Consider the following 17,966-nt stretch of genomic DNA (forward strand, 5'->3'; position numbering starts at 1 on the left):
TCAGAGGCGCATACTGAGACTGGTCTCAAGAATGGGGAGGGGTGTTGGGGAGAACTTACTTAGCTCTTCGAGAAACTGTCCTGCAAACAAAGAGAAATGAGTAGGTGGGTGATCAGTGGGAGATTCCCCCAACACACCTCATCTCCTCACTGGATGACCCTCCCTTTCCACTAAGGGACCCATGCATCTCATTGATTCTCAGTTTTTTTCTGAGAATTCTGATGTGAGCATGGGGACACAGGAGGAAGGCAATCCCAGCCCTGGAATGTAGGACCTTGATTCCACTTTTCCCCGTTCTGGTCTGCCTGAGTTCCTGCTGCACTGTGGTCCTGTGCTGCCCAGATACGGCACCTGCTAGTCTTCGGTGCAGCCAGTTGTAGCAGATGATCAAGGCAACCAGGGGTCCAAGAACAGGTACAATAACAAACAGTGTTACCTTCCAGCAGGGCACCCTCAGGAAGTGAGGATCTGAATGGTAGAGAAAAACAGAGTTTCTTTCCCTCTGTGCCACACCCACTCTTTTTAACCTGAACCCCCCAAGCACCAAAGAACTCTGGGGACAAACTATAGTTCCTGAATTTGGATGATGTGCCTTTAATTTCATTAACCTCTAATTGAACTCAGCTTTTCTTTTTCAGCTGATTTTATTTAACATACAAAACAATGGGTTGCATGATGCTTTCATACATTGTTCATATTCGGCTACTCACTAACTTCTCTTTCACTCCCATCCCTAGCGAGTTTGTTTGCTTTTTTGGGGATAGGGTGTTTTTAATACAATTTCTGTGTGATTATTCAGGCCTGGGCAGCTGGGGAAATGAAAGCACCGTATCCATTTACAAGAATGGCTTAGTTGGTAAAGGCACTTACTGCTGAGCCTGCAGACCTGAGTTTGATCCCCAGAACCAGCATGAAGGAAGAAAGAACCAAGCCCTACAGATTGCCCTCTGACCTCCGTGTGAGCACTTGCTCACACTCCCCCCACTAAAAATATTTTCATTTCTCTTTGGGTGATCAAAGACTACACATGTGACATTCACACACTAGCCCAATGCCAGGTACCAGGAGAACTGAACAGGGTCAGTCTTGGCTTCAGAAAGAAAGGCTGCTCAGGAAGATTGTTCGGCTTAATTCTTTTTTCTAATATGTATGGAATTTATTCAACAAATATTTGGGTATTCTTTTGTTGACGCTGTCCTTAGGGACTGTGCAATCTGAAGTAAAGAAAATGCAAAGATGATTATTGAGGGGTTAATACTCTAGCTGGTGCATGCATGGTTGCATGTGCACGTACCAGCACTTGGGAGGTGAAGGCAGAGGGATCAGAAACCCAAGGTCATCCTTCATGACGTAGAGAGTTTGAGGCCAACCTGAGCCATATGGGATCCTTACTCAGAAAAGGGAAGGTACTAGTGTGGCTTTACTTTTTCCTCAGAGAAGCCACGTGCTCGGGTTGTACTCGTGAAAACTAATTATGCCATTTAAGTATAGTAGATGACTTAAAAATATAATTTTCTGGGTATGACAGCACATGTCTTTAACCCTGTACTGGGGGGAGGCAGAGGCAGGTAGATCTCCATGAGTTCAAGGCCAACCTGATCGACACAGTGAATTTCAGGTTAGCCAGGGTTGCATAGTGACACCATGTTTCACAGTTTTTTTCTAATTTATGTATGTATGTATTGTATGTACAGATGTCTGCTGTGGGTCAGGAAATAGATCTTAGTACTCTAGAGGAGCAGCAGGTGCTCTCAACCACTGAGCCATACCTTTACCTCCAGTCATTCTGTCTTGTCCAAGTAGATTTTTTTTTCCACTAGGCAATCAAGTTTATGTGAAAAGGATCTGTTTGCCTACCTTTTATAATTCACAGGATGGAAAAAAAATGTGTATAAGAAATTTACATTTGCCGGGCGGTGGTGGCGCACGCCTTTAATCCCAGCACTAGGGAGGCAGAGGCAGGCAGATCTCTGTGAGTTCGAGGCCAGCCTGGTCTACAAGAGCTAGTTCCAGGACAGGAAGCAAAAAGCTGCAGAGAAACCCTGTCTTGAAAATCCAAAAAAAAAAAAAAAAAAGGTTTACATTTGTGGAATTTAGTGTAGTACCTCACACTAGAATGTGGAACATAAGTTTTTGCTGTATTACTGTAGGTTTTAAATGTAAAGAGAAGAGGTGGAGTGACCCCACAAAGAGCAACTGGTCCTAGTTCCCCAGGCTGCAAGTGAAATCCCACAGTGCCCTGGGAGGCTGGGAGATGTCTGAACTTACCAAAAGTCCGATGGAGGTTCTCTGAAAGAGAAACAGATGAAAGTGGATTCAGATGGGCACAGAGAGGGGATCCTTGCCCTGGATCTATTTCAATCACTTAAAGCTGGTTCATAAAATAAAAAGTAAAACATAAAGCAAGTTTGGGATTTTATGTCTGCACTGACTGAACTCAGGTGAACCAATAGGATTTCTAATTCTCAGCTGCTTATAGTTTCAAATATTGATGTTCCCAACTGGAGGGAGCACAGAGCCCTGGTGGTGAGGCAGAAATAAATGTTCTGAAGAAAGGGGCATTTTGGTTAAACTAAAAGACTAGACAGGAGGAATTGGGGAGGGAGGGTGCCTGGAACTCACCAACTTCTGCTCGAAGTTTTCCTAGAACAGAAAAAGGCAATGTTTTAGTTCCTGGTCTGCTACTGTGTGAGGACCCTTCTGCACCGAGCACCTTGGACCTCTGTGCGGACAACTCCTTGATAGCTTGGGGGAGTCTTTGGGGAGTGGGAAGAGCTCACGATTTAAAACCAAGTATTCGGGCTCTTCCTTTGGGTGTTGTCTGAATTAAACGACAAAAAGAGAAGAGGAGCCCGGATGTGAGGGCAGTCTGGCTCTGCTGCCTGTCACCCCAGTGATCGCCACAGCCGATTTTGCTGATCCAGCTGGCGAGGTGAGTGTTCCCTTCTTTTCTTACAGCCCCATATGTGTTCCTCCCCAAAACCGCTTGTTTGGTCAGAGAGAATGATCTTCTAGAAGAACAGGGCCCGCTATTCTTTGGTTAACGGTATACAAACAACTGCACTTCATAGCTAGAACCTCCAGAAAAGCTTTTAAGAATGCAGAAGTCTTCAGGACTAATTCTCAGGAGCCAGCAATACTCAAACCACATAATTTTTTTTCTAATTTTATTTTAAATTCTCTCTCTCTTTGAGGTGTGTGTGTGTGTGTGTGTGTGTGTGTGTGTGCACGCACACTAGCATGCACATAAGTATGTGCGTCCCTGGAATCCAGAAAAGGTCAGATCTCCTAAAGTTATGAGTAGTTCTGAGCTGCCTGACATAGAGTGCTGGGGATGGAACTTGAGTCCTCTGTAAGAACAGCACAGACTTTCAGCCCCTGAGCTGTCTTTCTAGCTCTGTATCATAAGGCTTTGTTACTTCTTCTATTACTCCTTGCTCAGTTCACATGGCCAAGTAGATTACTTGTAAATATAAAGCCAAACCCCACTTAAATGAAAAACTAGGCATTTAGTGAGGTACTACTTTATGACTGCATCTACCGCAGGTGCTTTCCATGATGTTATCCTCCTGTAAGCATCCCACAGTTAAAGAGGGAAAACACTATCCCTACTCGGAGACTTGAAGAACCTAAGAGTTTTCCTCACAGTTTGGTCTCTACAATAGAGTTGAATCCTAGGCTGCCTAGTTCCGTCTTCCTGTTCTACTCAGCCATGATGGCAGAGGACCTTTTCCTTGCCAAGGAACAAGTGACCAAACATTTGAGATGGTTTTAAAAAGATCTCACTGTGGGGTTGGGGACACAGTACAGTGAGGAGAATTTGTCTATAGTGCAGGACCATTGTTGATCTGGTACCAGTCTCCTTCTCATGGGGTTGAGGACACAGTACAGTGTGGAGCACTTGTCTATCGTCGTGCAGGACCGTTGTTGATCTGATACCTCTCTCCTCGTGGCCCAAACCCACTTTGCAGCCATATACTCTTAATAGCAGGAGGAGATGGGAACATGAGACCTTATGCTGTGGTACTGGGAAGGACACAGTCTAAGAGGACTCTACCTGGAGTTTCTGGACACAAATGAAAACTTCATCAACAGCGGAACTTGTGTCCACAGTTTAATGTAAGAGACAGTCTTATTTCCCAGGGAAATGCAAGGTCCTCTTTGAAAGGGTTCAGTAAAACTTGTTATGTAGTTCTGAACTCAGGAGCCTTAAAGATGACCTATCCCTGAAGGCCAGGGATCCCGACAGACCCAACGGCTGCCCTTACCCCTGAGTCTGTGCTGCAGAAAGAGGAAGACGACACCCACGGAGACCTGCAGGAGGAGGGCTGGCAGAAGTGCGATCAGCACCAGGACCCCAGGGTTGATCCAGTAGAAGGGATCTGAAAGGCAGAAAGAGCATCACCCAGCTTGCTTCCCCAGCACCCTATTCAGAGACTGTGCTGCAGTAATGTGGGTTGAATAAGGGAATCAACCTTAAGATTAACGAAATTGTAGGTGGATTTTTCTGTCCCTCTGCCCGGCTCTCAAATCACAACACGGAGACTTATTAACTATGAAAGCTTGGTTGATAGGTTAGGCTTGTTTCTAACTAGCTCTTATAACTTAATCTATTTTTTATTAATTTACTTTCTGCCTTGTGGCTTTATTACCTTCGCTCTGCACTGCTCACGCTACTTTCCTGTCTCCTCTGTCTCTGTCTCATGACTCTCCACATTTCTGCCCTTCTTCCCCGCAGTGTCCTCGCTGTCCTGAAAATCCTGCTTAGTTATTGGCCATTCACCTTTTTATTAAACTAATCTGAGTGACAAGTCTTTACAGGGTACAAAAAGATTATATCACAATTACCCCTATTTGAATAAATAAAAGGAAAGGTTTTAATACTAACATAATAAAACTATAAACAATAAGAGCAATTATCAGGTAAGAATTACATTTACAATGTCCAGTACATTTGTATTTGGCATATTTGGAGAAAATACTCCATTATTTATTCTATGTTGTTGAGTCCAAAGCTCTGACCTAATTTACCTTCTCTCATAACTAAGGAAAACTGTAACTGTGACTATCTAGTCTTTAACTCCATCAAAGACCCCAGAAGGATATAATATTTCCTGAGTTAAATAGGAAGTGCAGAGGAAGAAACTTCCAAAACTAAAAGAAACAAGAGAAGCAGTTTCTTGCGACTGTCTGGACAGCCACTCAAGAGCATCCATCTTCAGCCTAGAGGACTAGAATATTGGACAGATGTTTTGTGAAGCAGAAATTTTTGAAGTACTGTCCTACAATGTCTTGGCAAAGTTTGACAGTTGCTTTTCTTGTGTTGGGGGAGAGGTTATGCTTTTGTTTCCACAAGAAACAAAAGGCTGTGGATTACTTTCAGATTAACAGAGATCAGATTTGACCAGGGAAGACCTCCTGAGAATCTTGGCTACAGATATGGGGGAAGGGGAGACAAAAAGACTACAGAAGAGGTAACAAGTAAACTAATCTCTTCACATGGGAACAGCTCTGAGATGAGATGAGACATGCTAAATCTTGTTGGCTACAAGAGCCTCATGACTTATTACATGCCATCCTTTCATACAGCATGGATAGAGGTTTATATTAAAGTTATTAAAGTTAGATTTTTTTCCTAATGGACTTATAGTTGACAGATGCCTTTTACCTGCTCAAGCATAAAACAAAAAAATCATCTTTAACTGGCTTGTGTACAACGCACAGTCCATACTTGTGTTGATTTAGATATGTATATCACCTTTTAAAGTTTATGTGTTTTCAGAGCAAGGGACCAGACACCAGTGAAAACAGAAGACCCAAGTAACCAGCCTCTCAGAGTGTCTCTATTTCAGTTTCCTCAGAGTTCTGTATCCAAACCAGCTTCACGGCTGCTGGCTGCTCACAGACTATTCTAGTCAGGACTTGACCATTATCCTAATTTTCTTGTGGTCCCCTCAAAGATTCCAGTGCCCCCAGACAACAAGAAGCAGTCTAGAGAACCCAACACCCACATTCCCAAGAGTTGGGGTGGATGGTTTTTGGCCATTTGTTGGTTTGTGGATGTTTATCATTGCTTAGAGGAGTTTGTCACAAGTTGTTAAAAAAGCAACTACTAGTCATAAATATTTTACATTGGTAAGGATTTTTGTATATTGATACAAATTTGATGTTATTTTGTTATACTGTGTATATGTTTCTATGCTTGTCTAAGGTATTTTTATATATCAATACAAATTTAAAGTAACTTTTGTAAGAGCATACTATATATACATTTCTACCTTTGTTTAAGTTATTGTACCTATAAAGCTCATTTAACAATGTAATGTCAGTTTCTTATCCTTGGACGTTATTGTTACAAACTATAATAAAGAAATACAGGTTAGTAGTCACCTATAATAATCAAATTTGTAGTCATATTAGATATGTTTTCAGGGTCAAACAGATATATTTTAATAGATAGATGGTCTTCAAACACTTCAAAGACCTACAGAATATGGCATTTAAAATGTTTTATTAGCATAGGGCTTTTCATGACAATGAGACATGTCTGTTCCTGCCAGCATCTTCAGAGAAGATGATGGTTATTGAAGGAACTCCATATAGAGTTTGCTTTCAATGTGGTAAAACTAGACATTTGGACAAGAAACTTCCCTTGTCTTGACTGCTTACAGTATGCTGTGCAAGCTGGACAATCAGGACACAAAGGGAAAGACTGCTGAACTTTGCCAAAACAAGGTAAAGTCCTTCAAAATTCCTGCTTCATAGAAAAGTCTGCAGGAAAGTGACTGCTAAACTTTGCCCAAAGAAGGTGAGATAGTCCTCCAAAATTCTTGCTTCATAGAAAAAAAACCCACCAGATATTCTAGGCCTGCAGGCTGAAGATGGATGCCCCAACATTGCAGAGTGGCTGCCCAGGAAGCCAAATATCTCTGTCATTTCTTAGTTTTGCAAGTGGTTTGCTCTGCACTTCCTGTTTACTCAGGTAATAGTATATCCTTCTGGGGTCTTTGATGGAATTGAAGATCAGATAGTTATAGTTTGCCTTAGTTATGACAGAAAGTAAATTAGGGGGCTGGAGAGATGACTCTGTGGTTAAGAGCACTGACTGCTCTTCCAGTTCAATTCCCAGAACCCACATGGCAGCTCACAACTGTCTAAAGATTGCAGGGGATCTGACACCTTCACACCAATGCACATAAAACAAAGTTAAATAAACCATAAAAACATTTTTTAAAAAAGTAAATTAGGTAAAAAACTTTGAACTCATTAAGAAAAGATAAATGAGTATTTTCTCTAAATTAACAAATATAAATGGACTAGATATTGTAATGTAAGTCTTACTTGATAATTGTTTTTATTGTTTCACTTGTTAAAGTTAATACCTTTTTGAAGATGGACGCTTAAAAGAAATCCCACACTAGCTCAGAACTGAGAATAATAGAGGGTTATTTATTTAGGGGTAGACTCACAAATCAATTTCCTCTGCTGTAACAGAGAACAACAACCGAATCCTGCAGCCAGAAAAGAGGCTGGACACATGCTTTATATCAGCATAAACAGTATAAGAGGCCATGCCCCAGGGGGCAGGTAACTTAAGGGTTGCAGGCTGTAGGATTTCCTACAGCACCTCCCTTTTTTTGTTTAAATAAGAGAGCTTTAAGCCTAATACAAAAGTATACACAATAAGATCTTTCTATTTAGATAAAACTTGATAATTGTTCTTATTGTATATAGTTTTACTATGTTAGAGTTAAAACATTTCCTTTTTATTTAGACAAAAAGTGGAAAATGTAGACTAATCTTTCTGTATACTGTGAAGACTTGTCACTCAGATTGGTTTAATAAAAAGATAAATGGCCAACAGCTAGGCAGGATTTCCAGGCACAGAGGACACTGGAAAGAAGAAGGGTAGAAGCATAAGTCGGATGGAGAAAAAACAGCAAGGAAAGTACAGAGTAAAGGTAATAGAGCCACAGCCAGAAAATAGTTTGATAAAAATGGGTTAATCTAAGTTGTAAGAGTTAGTTAGTAATAAGCCTAAGCTACCGGCTGAGCTTTCATAATTAATAATATGTTTCTAGGTCATTATCGGGGAGCCAGCAGTTCTTGATGAAAAAGTCCAACTACATAAAATGCTGACACAACCAGGCATGGTTTCACAAGCCTGTAATTCAGCATTCAGGAGCCTGAGGAAGGAGGCCAACATGCAAGACCTGTCTCAAAACAAAAACAAACAAACAAAAAGAGGGTAACAATGGAAAAACAAGGTTGGCCTTATTTTTGATGGTACAGCAGGCTTGTCTCTAGAGAGGGGATAACGTGGGCATTGATTTTGTTTTGCTTTTAAAACAGGGTAAATCCGTTCTTGATGTCTCCATCTCCTTGCTCTCCAGCCTCTAGCTCCCAAATGCAGGAATTGCAGGCCTGTGCTATGCCTCCCAAATTTTATTCATTGTTGTGAATGGAACTCCAGTCCTTCCTCTCTCCCTGGAGGGATTTGGAATGTGGAAACCCCTCCAAGAAAAGCGTTCTCTCTTGAGACAAAGTGTTCCGTGTGTTCTGCCCCTCTCCATCTTTCTCTGTGCTGGGCCCCAGTGAGTGTGCTGGAGTTGGCAGCTGAACTGGGAATTTGTTGAGCAGGATGAGGGAAAATCTGTATGCCCAAGTTCCGACTCCCCACTTCTTTGTGAGTAAAAATTTCCCAGCAAAAACAACTGTCTGAAGAACATTCCGCGGCACACAGCTATTTTCATGTCCCTGCAAGCTGTCTCCAGAAATAGCGCTTTGTTACTGGGCGTACAATGCATCTTCTGGTCTCAGCCTGGCAACACTCACCCCCACCTCAGACACAAAAATGATGGATTGTCTGATATTCATGCCGCAGGTGGTGAGGAGGAAGGGAAAGGATCAGAGGTTCAGCACTCAGAATACTCTTGTTCTTCAGCTACATAGCAATCAACTTTCAAAGCTCTATTTCCCTATCCACAGTTTAGCCACTCTAAGGCAGGATAAATAAGTAACTCCAAAATCAGCTACCACACAAAGCAGACTGAAAATAGAGTCATGAAAATAAGCAATTATGTGAAAATTACATACACCCATGTGTGTGTTTAATTTTTATTTTATTTTTATTAATGTGTGTATGTATGTGTAGGTGCCTTTGGAGGCCAGAAGGTCTCCTATCTCCCAGAGCTGGAGTTATGTGGGTACTGGGAACCAAACTCTGGTCCTCTGCAAGAACAGCGAAAGCTCTTAACCACTGAGCCATCTCTCCAGCCTCTGTTTTTTTTTTTTTTTATTTTTTTATTTTTTTATTTTCGAGACAAGGTTTCACCGTAGCTTTTGGTTCCTGTCCTGGAACTAGCTCTTCTAGACCACGCTGGCCTTGAACTCACAGAAATCCGCCTGCCTCTGCCTTGCCTTGCGAGTGCTGGGATTAAAGGCATGCGCCACCACTGCCTGGCTTCTCCAGCCTCTTTTTTGTTTTGTTTTGTTTGAGACAGTCTTCTATAACCTAGACTGGTGTTTGACTTCTCATCTTCCTGACTTTAACTTCTAAGTGTTGGAATTACAGGATTCAGGTCCTAAAACCAGTTTATGCAATGCTGGGGGTTAAACCAGTGTCTGCTTATATTGTAGGCATGCTCCCTACTAAATGAATTATCCCTGTCATATATTCTCACACACACATACACATACACACACACACTATTTCTGCCGTATAATGCACACACATATATACACATACACATATATTGAGTATATATGTATGTGTGTGCATACATGTATGTAAATACACACTCAAACACGGGTCCATGCTTTTGTTCCCTATATTCTATGGCTTATGCCACTCAACAAGTTCTCATGGGAAGCACTCAAGCTATCTGGTATGGTTCTAAAACAATCACTTCAAGCCGAGCATGGTGACTCATCTTTTAGTCCCAGCACACCAGAGGCTGTGACTGGAGGACTGCCCAAGTTATATATATCAAAGCTAGCTGTGGTGGCACATGCCTTTAGTCCCAGCTCTTAACACTTAGGAGGCAGAGAAGGGAGAATCACTGTGAGTTTGAGGCCAATCTGGTCTATATAATGAGTTCCAGGTCAGCCAAGGCTACATACTGAAAAGCCATCATTAAAGGAAAACAAAAAAAGCAAGCAAGCAAAAAACAAAATAAAACAAAACCAAACAAAAAACTGAAGTACAAAGGCATTTGTCTAGCTTAGATATCATCTTTTATCTAATGTCGATTTCTTAACCCATGAACACACTGACTTTGATCCCAGTTTCTTTCCCAATTCAAATAACAAAATAGCCGACAGCCACAGCATAGGAGTCCCTGTTTACTGGAACCGATCTCAGAAGTGACATGTTTGGATGGAGAGATCTTAGTGAATGACTGAAGATAAAGGGGAAGCCAACTACTCAACAGGTCACGCTGCATATTACCTCGGCAGACTCACCTTCCACTTTCAACTCCATTGCTGCCTCCTCTTGGTAAGAGTGGTCTCTGAAGAAGCAGGTGAAGCCTCCCTCGTCCGAAAACCTCACCTTCTGGATCCTGAGGGTAACCTTTCCCTCGCTGATGTTATCTTTCAGAAGTTCTGTGCGTCCCCTATATTCAGGTGCCTGCTCTGCGTCTTGGTCTTTGCCGTTTCGGTAGAGGTGAACCACTCTAGAGAACGGAGGGCGGTACCACCCCACCTCCATGCCCGTGGCATTCTTCCCGGGAGATATGCGGCACGGCAGTTCTGCTTCGTCCCCAACCAAAGCCCGGATGGGATGCGCCGGTCCTATCACTCTGAACTGTCCTGTCCAAGACACCAAAGAAACCAAGAGTCAGATGTGGTAAGTTCATCATAGAAAAGCTACTTCAAAAAAGAGTAAGAGAGAGGAAACTCAATTTTTAATTTTTATTTTACTTATGCTTGAGACAGCGTCTTGAAATGTATGTAGCTTTGACTTACCTGGAACTCAGAGATCTGCCTGCCTCTGCCTCCCACGTGCTGGGATCAAAGTTGTACACCACCACACCCAATGATTTATTGTGTGTGTGTGTGTGTCTGTGTCTGTGTCTACATCAGCATTCACATGAGTGCAGGTGCCCTCAGAGGACAGAGGCATTTGGTCCCCTGGATCTGTAGTTACAGGGTATTGTGAGTCACCCCATGAATGTGGGTGCTGGTAACAAAATCCAGTCTTTTGTAAGAGAAGTACATACGTTTTACTACAGAGCCATCCTTTCCAGTCCTTATGTATCAATTTTGAGACAGGGTCTTGCTCAGGCTGGCCTTGAACTCCCGGCAATCCTCCTGTGGCAACTTTTCAAGTGCTGGAATTATGAGCATGTGCTACCATGCTTGGCTTAGGACACTCAATTTTTCTTTCAAAGATTTTGTATCTGTGCCAGTGCAGGTGAATGTATGTCACCTTTGTGTGACTACTCTTGGAATCCAGAAGAGGCGATAAGGTCCTCTGGAACTGGGGTTACAGGTAGTAGTTATGAGCTTCCCCATAGATATTGGTGCTGAGAACCCAACCTGGATCCTCTGCAAAAGTAGCAAGCATGCTTAACTTCTGAGCCATCTCTTCAGTGCCTCTTCCCTATTTTTGAGTCATGGTCCTTGTAGCCCAAGCAGGCCTTAGTGTTCTCTGTAGCTCAGGGTGACTTGAATTTCTGATCCCTGAATGCTGTGATTGCAGGGACCGTGATGTCAGGTTGAGGAGTTTTAAATGGAATACAAGAGCTTCAGCCGGCCTTATTTTTAAACTTTGAACATATACAAAGTAAGCAGTCTCAAGTTAAAGACATGTTCTGAATGTCTAGGATAGAATGTCCTAACATGAAATCATCTGTTCAATGGCTTCTGCTTTTCTACCAGCTGTGTTCATCTCTGACTCTTCGACTCTGTTTCTTCCCTTCCCGTCCTCACACCTTGTTCCCTACCCATTGCGAAGTCGTGCACCTTGGGGACAATTGCTTCGCCCTTCTTTATCATCTGTACCTTCAGGCTCACGCCAGTTCTGGACCCCTCTCTGAATGTCTTCCCAGGGAGGTTCAGCTACTGGGTTCTTCCTTATATCAGGGTGTCTTTAGGGGGTGCATGGCCTAGGCCTCCACCCATCACATGGCTCGCTGAGATAGGACTCTGTCTTCTGTTTCTTTTATTTCTCCTCCTAGTTGGGGAACAGGATCCTGTATAAAAATTTATTGCTGCCTGATTCTGCAGAGCAAGATCTCAAACTTAATGAGATGCTATAACTCAAATATTAAAAAAAATTTAACTTTATTTTATTTGTGCTATTGTATTTTATCATTCAGGTTGTTGAACTTAGAGGCAAGGACCTTTACTGCCTCACTAATTCCCAGCAAAGAGTTACTGAGTTTTCCCACAAGCAGGCATTGCAGTAATGTGCAGAAGACTTTCTGTCATTTAAAACTCTGACAGGAACTCCAAGAATTTAGTTTTTTTTTTCTCCTTTGAAAGGTGAAAACCCAACACTAGGACTAGGGATAGAGTTCAGTAGTAAAACATGAACTTAAGGGAACTGAAAGCCCCAAGTTTGATTCCCAGCGCCATATAAATGGGGTGAAATTTAGCATACACAGGCCCCGAATTTGATTCCACAAGAAGTCCGGAAGGTTTCTAAGGAGGGAAACCATGCCAGCAGATCCAAGCATAGACAAGAAATTCATACAGACATTTGAGGATGATCAGGTAAGCCCAGACCATCTCCTTCCTGTTCTTAGGTCTATGTAGGTCTAGGATTAGCGTGCTTACCTGCATAGCTGGAGGACAGCTGGAGGAGGAGGAGCAGGGAGAGGAGGCAGCTAGACAGAGAAAAGCTCCACAAACTGGCCATCGTTGTGCTTACTGGGGACGGAGTCCCTGGAAGTAGGGTCAGGCCAGGCTGAGGCCCCCAGGCTGCATGTCGGCCCTAGATCCTCCCAGGCCCTACCTCCATCCAGGCATTGCCACAGCTGTGCCCAGAGGAGTGGCCCCACGTCACCCCTGCCAGACACTTGCACAAAAGGACTACAGATCCACTGATGACCAGGGTTTGCCTCCTCTCCCCCCTCACAGCATTGGAGCAGCGGCTGACTGGTACTGGGCCGTTTCCCTTTTCCCCTCCCTGGATGCAGTCGTGGGATCTGTAGAGTCTGTAAGGCTTGTTTCATTCCTCTTGCTACCAAGAACTATCTGAGGGAGAGTGACCACTGACGGCTTTTAAAAATAAAAACAACAACAACAACAACAACACATTCAGTCTTGACTTGTGGTGTTTATTGTCTTTGTGTGGGTGGCATATCATGTATACCAGCCTGGTCATAAACTAATATAGCACAGGGTGACCTTTAACTACTGATCCTCCTGTCTTTATATCCTTCCTACTAAGATGTTAAGATTTGTAACCACCACACCTTGCCTAGTCTCCTCTTCCTCTTCCTTTTCCCCAATCCCCATTCTGAGACAAGGTCTCCTTCTGGTTGACTGCCCCGGAACTTGACAAGTAGACCAGGCTGGACTTGAACTCACAAAGATCCACCTGCCTCTTTGTCTTGAGTGCTGGTGTTAGAAGTGTGTGCCACCATGCCCCACCTCTTCTTCTCTTTTGCATATGTTTGTAAGTGTGATATGAATGTATCTTTTTGGTTTGTTCAAACGTGTGTGCATACGTGTGGGGGCCAGAGGTTGACATCAGATGTTTTCCTCAATCATTCTCCATTTTATTTACTGAGGAATCTTTATTTTCAGTCTCTCACTGAATCCATCTGAGCTGGGATTATAGGTGGACCCTCATATCTGCCCAGGGTTTTAAATGGTGGTGCTAAGGATCTGAACACCAGTCCTCATTCTTGCATGGCAAATGCCTTACCCGAGTCATCTCCCTGGCACCACCATTCTCTTCTCTGTTCCAAACATGCTCTGTCCTGTGGCAAGTCCAAACTCTCACCTTTATTCTTAGACGTGGGACAGTTCGCTTGAGTTTAGCCACCTTCTGATCAGGAAAGGATGCCTGTGACTTTTTCTTGTTGAAGATTTGTTTTTGTTTGTTTCCTTTTGAGATAGGGTCTTACTCTGTAGCACAGGCTCACCTGGAACTTGCTATGTAGCCCAGGTTAGCCTCAAATTTTCAGGGACCTTCCTGTCTCTGCTTTTATCGTGCTGGGATTGCAGAGGTGTGAGCCGTTGTGCCCAGCTCTCAAAGATTATATTTGAGAAAGTTGCAAAGTGTACAATAAGAGCTGATAGTCGTTTGTGCCCAGTAAGGCAGCACTGATGAGAGAGAGAACCAGCAATTGTCAGTTCACATGGGCTGCAGGAACAGGTCCTGCATGCAGACATGTGCCCAGCCTCAGCATAGTTCACAGCTGAAAATGATATCTGTAATGAAGATACGACCTTTTTGTTCTATTGTTTTGAAATAGGGTCTTACCTGGCTTGTAACCCAAGATCCTCCTGCCTTAGTCTTCCAAATGCTAGGGTTATAGGCCTGTGCCATCATGCCAGGCATGGCCTATTTTCTTTTTCAAACATGGAATTAGGTTGGGTTGTGGTTGTTGCTTATTATTACTATTGCTATTATTATTATTATGTGTGCATGTCTCTTTTTTATAAAAATATCATTTGTTGCTATTTTTGTTTTTGATGACAACCATTTTGAGTGTGGTGAGATAAAATCTCAAAGTTATTTTTATTTGCATTTCCGATTTTTCTAAAATTTATCTTGGAGATCTTTCCTTATCAACACCCAAATAATAACCTTGTTATTTTACACAAATGCACAGTATCTTATTGTGTAAACATTTCATACATATCTAACTAGGCATTCCACAATGTTTAGGTGCTTCCATTAAAAATTAATCTACTAGGCTGAAACAAAGAATGTATTTAGTTAAACAACCATTTAACAGCATGATATATACTGGGCTTAATTAATTAAATATAATAATCTTATAGGGTTTAGGGCTCCCAGAAGCAGGGTAAGAGACATATCCATTAGTGACCCCCTGAGCAGTTTAGGATGCTCAGTCTCCTCCCAGGGACAGAAATAACTCAGGTACCATGCCGCTGTCCAGTAATTAGAGTCCTGAAGTTCCCAGTCATTGGCTTTATAAGATGTTTATTATGGAGGAGGAGTCCAGTTCTAAGGTCTTCAATCTGTTAACAGCTCTTATAAAAGAAAGCATTTAAATGGGGCTTGCTTACAGGTTCAGAGGTTTCGCCCATGATCAGCATGGTAACATGGTAGCAGAAAGTTCTACATCTGGATCCATGTGGAGAGGAGGAGACACTGGGCCTGGCTTGAACTTGAAACCCCAAAGCCCACCCCCAGTGACATACTTCCTCCAACAAGGCTACATCTCCTAATTCTTATCAATTAGGGCCTTTCCCTAGCAACCAAGCATTCCAATGTATGAGCCTATGGAGGCCAATCTATTCAAAGCACCACATCTACTAACGATTAAAATGTTACGTTTCAAGTGTTCTCAGGGGGGTAGGTAAGGTGGTATATACTATAATGTCAGCACTTGCTATAGACAGGCTGCTACTTGGCTACAAAGTACAGTGAAATCAAGGACAGCCTAGGCAACAACATGGAAACCCCAAATAAAACGAATGAAAACAAAAAAGAAATTTCTTATGTGTCTTCTGTTATTGTAATAATATTATTATGAAAACTTATCACATTTTTATGTTTTAAAGAGGAAATCACTTTAGCATTTAGTGAGTCAGAGGAGCCAAGCACTAGCTTGCTTTCAATTCTAAACTGGGAGGGGTGGAGTACTGGTTTTAGGGTATCAATAGCTGTCCTGTGGAAGCCGCCTCTAACCGGATCGGCAGATGGGGGAGGGGTGCGGATGGAATATCGAAAGTACATTTTATTATGTCTTTTTCAATGTAAAGAATTCCTTCAGCCTGGTCTACAAAGCGAGTCTCAGGACAGCCAGAGATACACAGACAAACCCTGTCTCTAAACAAAAGAAAAACAACAAAACCAAAAGAACAAAAGAGGAATTTCTTTATTGGAGCTGCAGTCACCGTGGGAAAAGACTGCGGGAAAGAATTTACCATTCTGGATAGGAGAGCCAGCAGAGAACTTTTTCCTTCAGCATCTTTACCCTCTCCTCCCCATGCCTCCATTTCTGAGTTTTTTGGTGGAAGCTTTACCCAACCCCTGGCGTCCATACACCCAAAGAGTCTGGAAAGTGCTTGTGGAAGTTGCACCCCAGGTCCCCTTCTCCATCTCTCTCCAAACCTGCCACATCTCGGAAAGCCCCCCAAACGATGACCCCTCCCCCAGAGATGCTCAAGACCACTCCCACAGGTTTTTCAACTGCCCCCCACCCCGGAAAGCAGACATAAGGTTTTCCGGTCTCTCTTTCCCGTCTCCTCTCTGGGGAACTGCAAAATCATCTGGGGGAGTTTTATCCATTAAACCTGGACTTTTTCTGATTCGGTTTGATTTGGTCTGATCAGGATTGCTGTGTTGGCAGAGAGGTTTATCGGGGGGCAGGAACTTTTCAACGGGATATCTTTACTGCAGGCCCTTGCTGGGAGGGGGCAGAAGACACTTCTAGCCTGCCCAGCAACAGCTGATATCCCTGGCCTGACCACCAGAATTGGTTGCTAGGAGGGGCCTGTAGCGTCTACCAGCGTCACTATGACCACCCCGCCCCCCAGGCAAGACCTTGCTGGCTTTTTCGCTTCAGACTGGCCGCTTCTGGTCAACTGCTTTTCTTCCCCTGTTCTCTTTGTTTCTGATTCTGTGCAATGTGGACCCGGGGACCAACAAGGCTGGGGAGGACCGGCTGGCGGTGAGCTGTCAGTCACCACCGTGGCTCTGACGCCAGCAATCGTGTGGGCGGGCGGTTTCCAAGCTCAGCAGCTGTCAAGTTACAGACAGTCTTGGAATCTTACAGACTCTCGCTGTTTTCTTTTTTGGGGGTCGACCCAGGACCTGAAAGAGTAGGCAGGCACTCTACCTCTTAATTATGGTCCATCCCAGTCCATTTTCCTAGTGGAGAAAAACTATATAATGGGGTAATTTTGTGACCTGGAATTTCTAGAGCTCTTTGAATTCTTATTTTAATATAAGCGACCTTGTTTCTTTATGTCAGAAGTGGAATTCTCAGATGCAGATTCCCTGTCTACACCTTCCTAGCTGGCTGCGGAACGTCTGAGACTAGCTAAAGGGTCCTGCACATGGATTAAAGAAATGTTAACTCATGTATTTATAAATTGGAAACCATTGAAGAGCCAGCCTGTCCCCATCACAGGCTTAAAAGCCATCTTAGAGTAAAGACAAACTAAGTTCATTCCTGTTTATGATTAAACATCTGTATTTTCAAGGATTGGGCTATGCTCCACCTGTAACCTTAACTACAAAGTGGTTCTGTATTGCCTATTCCAGGAATGGCAATCATGTCTTTGTTTCAAAAAGTTGTTTATAACCATCTAACAATCCTACCTTTGCTTCAAAAGGTTCACAACTACCTACGACTACCTTGTTAAGACCACCTGTAGATGGTTGTTGTTTACTCTTTGGGGGACCCACCACCCAACTCCCAAATAAATCACACACAAAGGCTTATTTTACTTATGAATGCCCAGCCTTAGCTAGGCTAATTTCTAGCCAGCTTTTTGTAACTTAAATTATTCCATCTGTCTTTTCTTTCCCCAGCCCTTTATTGGCTAATCCATCTATCTTTTGCCTCTGGGCTTTTATTTTTCCCTATTTCTGTAGACCCCTCTTTACTACTTACTCCTTGATTTGCTGTGTAGCTGGGTGACTGGCCACTCCTTTATTTCTCTCTCTCTCTTTTCCAGATTTCCCCTTCTCTTTTTATTCTCTCTGCCTGCCAGCCCTACCTATCCTATCTCCTGCCTTGTTATTGGCCATTGAGTTCTTTATTAGACCAAGCAGGTGTTTTAGGCAGGCAAAGTAACAACACAGCTTC

The 17,966-nt window shown here is 43.0% G+C and overlaps 1 protein-coding gene across 1 annotated transcript; it reads right to left on the reverse strand.

Moving 5' to 3' along the window:
* On the reverse strand, window positions 1-12,865 carry Mog (myelin oligodendrocyte glycoprotein). Its single transcript, XM_050131509.1, has 7 exons — window positions 12,784-12,865; window positions 10,465-10,812; window positions 4,269-4,382; window positions 2,623-2,643; window positions 2,269-2,289; window positions 352-468; window positions 1-80 (listed from the first exon to the last, which is right to left on the reverse strand). Exons 1-7 carry the CDS (start codon window positions 12,863-12,865, stop codon window positions 1-3), a joined length of 783 nt encoding a protein of 260 aa, XP_049987466.1.
* Window positions 12,866-17,966: the final 5,101 nt, after the last annotated feature.

Source organism: Alexandromys fortis, unplaced genomic scaffold (genome assembly GCF_014885135.2).
Source record: "Alexandromys fortis isolate MF-2015 unplaced genomic scaffold, M_Fortis_MF-2015_v1.1 scaffold_372, whole genome shotgun sequence".
NCBI lineage: Eukaryota > Metazoa > Chordata > Mammalia > Rodentia > Cricetidae > Alexandromys > Alexandromys fortis.

What these genes read in the sequence shown, in the direction of transcription:
- Mog (XM_050131509.1), bottom strand. Translation starts at nt 12,865, where the DNA reads ATGGCCAGTTTGTGGAGCTTTTCTCTGTCTAGCTGCCTCCTCTCCCTG. An exon ending in AATGGAGTTGAAAGTGGAAG is followed by an intron (nt 4,383 to 10,464) that starts GTGAGTCTGCCG and finishes TCTGCCTTTCAG; the next exon opens with ATCCCTTCTACTGGATCAAC. An exon ending in TCTGCAGCACAGACTCAGGG is followed by an intron (nt 2,644 to 4,268) that starts GTAAGGGCAGCC and finishes TTTCTGTTCTAG; the next exon opens with GAAAACTTCGAGCAGAAGTT.